The sequence below is a fragment of the Homarus americanus genome, unplaced genomic scaffold, assembly GCF_018991925.1.
Source record: "Homarus americanus isolate GMGI-L3 unplaced genomic scaffold, GMGI_Hamer_2.0 scaffold18547, whole genome shotgun sequence".
In the NCBI taxonomy this organism is placed as follows: domain Eukaryota; kingdom Metazoa; phylum Arthropoda; class Malacostraca; order Decapoda; family Nephropidae; genus Homarus; species Homarus americanus.
The window spans coordinates 1,601,315-1,609,728 of record NW_024725521.1 but is presented as its reverse complement, the minus strand read 5'-3'; the positions used below and the strand labels follow the sequence as shown (position 1 = coordinate 1,609,728).

At 34.9% G+C, this 8,414-nt stretch overlaps 1 protein-coding gene across 1 annotated transcript in view; it reads left to right on the top strand.

Moving 5' to 3' along the window:
- Nucleotides 1-425: 425 nt before the first annotated feature.
- The window catches only part of LOC121865227 (citron rho-interacting kinase-like), a 31,939-nt gene continuing 23,950 nt past the window's right edge, over nt 426-8,414 (top strand). Inside the window, exons 1-12 of the mRNA XM_042364582.1 lie at nt 426-513; nt 1,462-1,689; nt 2,293-2,468; nt 3,064-3,144; nt 3,436-3,599; nt 3,856-4,042; nt 4,383-4,496; nt 5,288-5,447; nt 5,827-6,004; nt 6,519-6,645; nt 7,365-7,511; nt 7,995-8,135. Coding sequence (XP_042220516.1) covers nt 1,473-1,689; nt 2,293-2,468; nt 3,064-3,144; nt 3,436-3,599; nt 3,856-4,042; nt 4,383-4,496; nt 5,288-5,447; nt 5,827-6,004; nt 6,519-6,645; nt 7,365-7,511; nt 7,995-8,135 — 1,692 coding nt within the window. The 5' untranslated portion in view covers nt 426-513; nt 1,462-1,472. The remainder of the gene's footprint in view (nt 514-1,461; nt 1,690-2,292; nt 2,469-3,063; nt 3,145-3,435; nt 3,600-3,855; nt 4,043-4,382; nt 4,497-5,287; nt 5,448-5,826; nt 6,005-6,518; nt 6,646-7,364; nt 7,512-7,994; nt 8,136-8,414) is intronic.

Here is an 8,414-nt window from a genome sequence, read left to right as displayed (position 1 = left end):
ATTGTTGACGAAGTTATGAATCTCATGAATAATTTTCATTAATAATGATCAATATTTAGGTCATGGTGGCTAGAAACAATTTGAGGAAACGAATGAGACTATAGATGACGGCCAATTGTGTATGATGCCAAGTTCATTTTTTTATATGGAGGCGAACACTGAATAAATAGTTTAGTCTGTGAGGAGTAAATTGATACCGTTTTCTATAACAAGTTTGTTTACATAAGATAACATTCGAACTTCATAGAATATTTATAAATAGATTGATTACTGTAATTTTAATTTCAATGTAATTTTGTTATATATAAATATAACTGTATTAAACTGAATCACACAAATAATATAATCCGTAGCATTTTTTAAGAGTTTTGGTTTTCATTTGACTGGTGTTTGTGGCAGGTCGACCAATCAGTGACCGTGTTGTCGTTTGTTGCCTCAGTTTAAACAGCCGAGTGGGTGGGTGAGGGGGCAGCGTCTGTAGATTACCTTCATGACACATTAATACGTGTATAGGTAAGTTTATTATAATCACCAGCAGTTTATTGATGGGAACAGTTAGGTTGATTGTTGTAAGTCATTATTATTACGGCAAAACATGGCCATGGCCGACTGCTGTCACATAAGGCCTACGTTTATTTTTAAGTGTAACTGGCAAGTATATTTATCTGTGACTTAGATTAGTGCCTTTTAACACGTCCACACCTATAGCCACCTAGTGTAATATAGAGGTGGTATTGAGAGTGTCCTTAAGCTGTATAAGAGGCCACCAGACTATGGCACCTCAGTTACCCAGAGAGATTAGATCGCCTGCAACTGCTTAACGGGTAGCTTATGCTATAGGCGGGCCTGGGTGACTTAATTGAAGTTTAAAGCATCTTATAAGGTATTCTTCAATCGAGTTTCCATACCTGGTGTTGGCAGACGTCCACCCCTAGAGTGGCCACTTCCATAACCCGACAAAAGGACACTGGCAACAATTCTCCAGACCCCAGTATGAAAACCATAACCTATACAACAGTGTTGGGTTCAATTTGATCTCATTTTTAAATGACAGTGTATATTTTGCCATGACCACTAAGCTCCTACCAGTGCTATTATGCCGTGAGTGCACTCTGATTGGCTAATCAAATCAAAATGACAATGCACAGAACCTACTTAACCTCCAAACTTGTGCAAGTGTCTTTTTGATTTTCTTACTATTGTCCTAACAGCATCTCTAGAATAATTTAACAAATTGAATCCAATATAAATCCTAATACACATACCACCTTTACCTGTACAGGTACTGTATAACAAATGAATCTGATATCATTTACCTTTTTATTTTATTTTTACCTTCTGAAAGTTATCTTCATTGTTGCAATACTGAAACTTGGGCTTTTAATGCTATATAGGAAGGGTATACAAGGGTGATGGATTTTAATATTTAAATATCATGTGTATAATGCATATTCATTACAGTTCCAGGCACTATGGCAGAGCCTACTTTGGAGCCCATTGTGAAACGCATAAGGCACTTGAGCTCTTTGGTGAGCACTTCAGGACTGGATGTGGATGAAGGCTCAGGCATATCAAACCGACAACTTTTTGGGCAAGAGGGGCTGCTAGATGCTCTTCTGGTACTGTATGATGAGTGCAATAATGACCAACTCAAGAAAGAAAAGAATATTGCTGATTTTGTTGATAAATGTAAGGAATTGTGTGTTTACATATATAGTACAATACTGTACTGTATATACCATGTATCAGTATTTGTCTCTTAAGATTGTAAGTTGAAGGGTTTTCCTACTGTACTGTAAGGGATTCTCATCCTAATCTTAATCATGTTTCTTCTTCCACCTCAAATTACCTCTGATAATTCTCTTTGTTTATTGAAAACTTTTGTTTGTCATTAGTAAATGTAATGGGAACCCCTCCACCTTTTCCTCTCACTCTCTCATAACATTAAGTTTTATTTTTGCACCCTGACCATTTATACTCTATACCAATGCCAGTGAAAACCTTTGTTGCTTTATTTGCTTCAGTTAAAATAAACATCTGGCAGCCATGGGTACCGAAACCTAGGCTTAATAGAAATATATATATATACTGATTCCATCCTGCTGGAATAATAGTTGAAAATTTAATTATACAGAGTAGCTGTTTAATGAAGATGCAAGTGATGTTTTGAGTCTTAAAGTAATTTTTGGTTTTTTTATTTTTATGAGAGGTTCTTCTGTGTTTTTTAAGATTAATTCTTCATCTTATAGTTACAGGACTAATATCAATCTATATTTTTCCCTAACCTCTCAGATCGCAGTACTGTTCATGATCTGCGGAAGGTACGAGTAAACTTGAATGATTTTGAGCAGAAGAAAGTCATAGGAAAAGGCCACTTTGGAGTTGTACAAGTTGTCAGAGAGAAAGCCACTGGAAATGTTTTTGCACTTAAGAGTCTTCGGAAATCAGACACATTATCATTACAACATGTAGGTACAATGTAAAATCCTGGCATATTATTTACAGTGTGGTCACAGCCAGCTGCACACCTGCCTTTCTTGATGTTGGTATACTGTACTGTACTGACATAACCCACAAGATGATTATGATAAGGGAAGGAACTGTTTCTGTAATATAGAACTTTTTTTTTTACAGTATCTATGTGTTGCTGTATTTTTTTATGCACTATCTATGATGTTTAGTGTGTATTAAAACACTTTTGGAACAGTATATAGGGTTTTTTTTGGTGTCTGGAACCAAACTAATTACAGGTACAGTATATCCATTTAAATCAGTTAAACTATAATTCACTTTGTCTTCTGGTACCTAACCCATAAATTATAGCTTCTCCATTTTACATTAATAAACGCCATATTCCCTTTTACTAGTTTATGATTGGTTAAGTGTGCAGCATGCTCATAAGTGGAAGAATTTCATTTTGCTCTGTGTGGGCTTTTTGAAGATTTTCCCCCCATTAAATTAAGGATGGAGTTTAACTGTGTGTGAGTGTGTGGGGTGTGGTTAAATTTTCTAACTGCTATTGATTGTTGAAATATTAGAGTATCTTAATATTTTTTTCTTTAGATTGCATTTTATGAGGAGGAGAGGGACATCATGGCAAAAGCGACCTCTCCATGGATCACACAGCTTCAGTATGCATTTCAGGTAAGGTACACCAATGTTGTTTTTGATGTTATGATGGCAATTTTTTTTATTTCTTGTAATTCCTTTAATTAATTTTCGTACCCTGTATTATAAAAATAGGACCATAATATGCCACCTCCCTTTATGTTATTGTTGTTATTATTATTTCTGTATTAATATCACCAAGACTATGTGGTCTGCTCAACTTTTCTAACACTTCAGTTTATTTCAGTATTTTGTATTTTCAGTATCCTATGCACCTCATGATGAGAATGTGAAAGCATATAAATTATTTATTTTGTTTACACACAGGATACCCAACAACTTTACTTGGTGATGGAGTTTCATCCAGGGGGTGACCTCTTATCTCTCCTGGATCGCTATGATGGGTGTTTTCCTGAAGATATGACCTGCTTCTACCTGGCTGAAATTATATTAGCTGTTCATGCTTTACACTCCATGGGTTATGTTCATAGGTGAGAGAAATATATTGCAATGAACATTCAAATTGTTCAGGAACACAGATAAGTGTTCCTAGGAATATTACCAGTAAAATTTGGCCTTGAAGGGTAGGAATTTTTTTGAAGAGACTGACAACTGTTTTTATAGTACTGCATAGCACCATAGTGATTGTAGTACAGTAGTTATCATGGTCTGGAGTATTTGTGTTTTGTAAATACTGTTCTGTTTATTATGTGTGGTGTAATTTCTTAATGTATGATATTTTTGTAGGGACTTAAAGCCTGACAACATTCTTATTGATCGATGTGGACACATAAAGCTGGCAGATTTTGGTTCAGCTGCAAAACTCACTACAAGTGGACTTGTGCGAAGCAAAATGCCTGTAGGAACACCAGACTACATTGCTCCAGAGGTTCTCCAGTCGTTAAATGAAAAGGCTGGTAGTATTTCCTACGGTGTAAGTACACTGGTTTTTCAAATCTATTAATTTTTGCAATTAAGATAATGAATTAGTTGATATTTTTGCTGCCTTATTCAAAGTATGCACTGAGATCACAATATGGTTAACTCAGATTTAGTTTCAATTGCCTGTGTTTGCATCTGTATTTACTATATGAAACTGTTTATCCAAAAAATTACATGTCGAAATGTAAAGCAGTTTTGTGGCTGACTCATTTGTTTGTACCTTGCACTAATAAAATCAGCACTACTTAACTGATAAACAACAATTAGCTTTAGTTTGATAATTAGTTAGTCCATAATGCCTTTAGAACCAAAATTGTTTGATATGTTTATAGATTGAGTGTGATATGTGGTCCTTGGGGATAATGGCATATGAGATGTGTTATGGTACTATGCCATTTAAAGGGGATAAACTTGTGACTACCTACAGCAACATCATGAACCATAAGGTAAGCCTACTAGTGCAGTACAGTATATCCTCCAAAGCTTGGGTTGATTTATCTATGAGATATATACAAAATTTCAGGATTATTTGCCAGGTAGATATGGCATCTGATACAGTACAGTATGTCATTTACTGTACAGGGGGTCCCGACTTATGAACGCCCACCAATACGAACGAGGTTAAACATGAAATTTACAGTATTTTATTTACCTGATGACTTATTTTTTACTTTCTTTTACTGTATTTTGTCATTATATTTCTTCTCTTCTCTTAAATTAATTGATTTTAGATGTATATAAGGACTTAGCATGTGTTCTGAGTTAAGGACATCCTCAGGGCGGAACCATTCGTAACCCAGGGACCCCCTGTATTATATTAACTCCCTTTACTTAGTGTTTAGTAAGGCATTATCAATATTATATGGGTACTGTGGGTTTCTTTCTTGTCCAGTGTTTCTATGGTAGTAATGAGGTGGAAGGAAGTGGACTGGTGGTGGTCGCCTGTAGATCTTTAAGGGTTACTGTATTGCCCTGTACTGATATTTTTATCCGTGTCCTCCTCTTTAATCTTTCCCTCTTGACCCTCCCCTTCCTTTCTTTCCTGCCATCTCGTGTGTGTTTTTTTGTGGTATAATTAACATATTGGCAAAAATTTATTATTTGTGGGGTTTAAGTAAATTTTTAAGTTAATTCAGAAAATTGGACAGGAACTACAATATTTTATCTGTTTGATTAATTTTTGAGATATTGTGTGTGGTATAACCATTTTAATGCACTTTTTCTTCATTTATGTAAGAAAATGCTCAAGTTTGAGGATGATCCTGAGAATCCAACGAGCGACTCGGCTAAGGATTTAATACGCGGCTTATTGGAGGACTCGAGCCACCGCCTTAACCACTCTGCTCTACTTCAGCACAAGTTCTTCCTTCACGTCAATTGGAATGACCTCAGAAATTGTAAGTTTTGTGTTTCCATAATATATTGCATTTTCTGCCCTCATGTTTCATCGCTCAGTATTTTGTTTAACTTGATGTGTCCACTGGTAAATTTGGTGCATTTACATTCAGAATTCATTGCTGGTATTTATTTTCCTTTATGATACTGTACCTTAATGCCAAATGTGTCTGTTTTGAAATTCTTTGTGTGGATGAAGGGTAGTCTAGTTTTCAACTTTATAAAATTTTCAAAATTCTAGCTGTATGGAGTTGCTTAATTGCTGCTTTATAAAGTGAGGTTTCTAGATAACTTTTTTTTCAATTGGAATTCTTTAATGTAGAAAATGCTTCTTTACCTTTTGTCTTTGAATATATTTATTTATTTATTTGTTTATTGCAGCTCCTCCACCATTTGTCCCCATTGTGAATGGAGTGGATGATACCAGCAATTTTGAGGAGTTTGAAAATGAGAAGAGAGTACCTAGTGTAAATGACTTTCGTGTGCAGCAGGGATTTACAGGCAAAAACCTTTCATTTATAGGTTTCACGTATAACAGGAAACGGCGAAATGGAGATGGGTAAGTACGGTACTTCTCTATGTAAATCCAAATTGCACTACTGTTCTACAAACTAGGTTTTATTGGCAGTCTATTTTTTAATAAAGCAATATGTACAGGAAGACCTTTTATAACAGACAAGTCAAACAATTAATTTATTACAAAAGGTCAAGATAAAATTATGCCTATAGATGTTCCTGGCAGTGTCTTCCCTTACATGCTACTGGTATTAATATTTTCTTGATTTAGCAGCAAAGTAAAGGAACATCGGGTATTTATTAGCAACCATTAGTCCTCCCTGGAAGTTACGTTGATGATCCCTTTTTTTTTCTTTATTAGCATTGTCAGCCTCTCATCCCATCTTGTTTTTCATTCCTATGTTGTTGTACCCATTCATCTCTGCTCTACTTTTAAACTGATTCTGCTCCACTTTACCACTATTTACATGAACCCACTCTCTCGTATAGTATTGTATAATTTAGTTATATTTTTAATGAGAATGTTTTATTCACGTCTGGCAATTACTCGTGTGTAGGTCTTCCGCCCGAAATAATGCAGCAGCATTGAATATTTCGGTATTGGATGAATCCATCAGAGAACCATCTCATCTTGAAGCACAACTTAAGGCCCAGAAGAAAGAGAACCATGAACTCAAATTGCAGGTGAAAATTATATCTTTTATTTCCACATAAATCTTTCAAACTTAAACCATACATTGTGGATATGTTCTGTGAGTCAGGTCCCCTTTTCCAGCAGTTTGATTCATACAGTTTTCTCTGCCACTTTTCTTTACTAAAGTCCTAATATTCTTCTTAGTTAACATCCTTCTCAGCCAGACTCACTGTATCACCCATATACTACAAGTGCACACACACACACACACACTTTAATTTTTAACTATTATAACCACTTTTTTTATCCATCAGTGTGGTGTAATATGCAGGTAGCAGTGTCTCCTATTTCTACTTTTTCAATTCCTGGACTCACTTTTTTCCTTTCTCGTAATGCAGTAAAAAATTAGAATTAAAGCCGAGCAAGTGATGAATGTGTTGTTCTTCATTCCTGTTTCACTGAGCTGCTGTGACAATGGGCTTACAAGAGTGACAGAAGATCCTTTACCTTCCCCCACTACCTCTCTCTTAACCCCCTGATACTCCTGGCCATGGTCAGAAATCTCGACCCCTCACAACTGTGCTTTTCTCTGGCTAATTTCTTTTTGTTTTAGTAATAATGGAAAAGATGTATATTGGATATTGATCAAGAATGTTTAATTAAAAATTTCACATATGGCTTTGTTTTGTTTATTTTTTATTAAAAGTTGATATAATTGAGAGTGAATATTTCTTTTGCTTGTTTTCATCATGCAATTTTTTTATTTTAGCTCGAGGGAATGAAAGATGGGGAATTTGGGCGGCTGATGAAGAGCAGAGACTGCAAGCTAAAGGAGGCTGAGTGCCGTGTAGAGTATTTGGAGAAGGAAAGGCAGCGTTTAGAAGAAGAAAGCTTAAAGAGGGAGAGAGATGCTACTGTTAGTATTTCTTATCATATATTTATGAGTGAAGTATACTATAAACCTATTCTGTTATAAGAGAAATTGAGGGATAGAACAAGGTAGTTACAGTGTTTGTAGTGTCCATCACAATACCTCAAACACTGGAAGTACAGTCCTCAGTAACTCTGTATTGAATCATATGGATATACTGTACACGTATGCAGCCCCAGATCAAGAAAATAAAAATGAAATAATACCGTATTTACTAGTTATACCATAAAGCTATTTGGACCTTGGAATTATACCTTGTTTTTTGTCTAATACAACAATATTACTTAGTAAAGTGCAGTATCTGCAGCACTAAGTTATATTTGTATTGTCCTTACGATCTAACTTAAGTATTTCCTATACCTTGTTGATTTCAAAATACGTAAGTTCTTTGTACTGTATTGTATAGATTATGTACTAAAGACTAGTTGATTCATGTCAGTCATGTTCTCACCTTTTTTATTTTTTTAGACATATAAAAGAGTCTTGGCTTTAGAAAGGGCAGATCGAGCCCAAACTGAAAGCAAGACCATTGAGATGATACGAAGCATGAAAAACAAGTGGAAAAACTCAGAAGCAGAAAAGTTGCAAGCCCTAGATAATAAAATAAGTGTAAGTATTTTTAATTTTATTTATTTATTTACTGTATTTATTTATTAAATAATACTGTATCCAGAAATTAAAAACTACATCGGTGTAAATATCTAGACTTCTCCACAAATGATGCCTTATAAAATCTTAAGATATTGTACTCATATCTGTGTAGTATATTCACTTGTGTGGTTAATTGACATGTACATAAGCCAATCAGAGATATACTGTACTACAGTACAGTTAAACAAAATACGGAACACCTGTTTAAATTCTTACAATGATATCCTTTTGAAATTG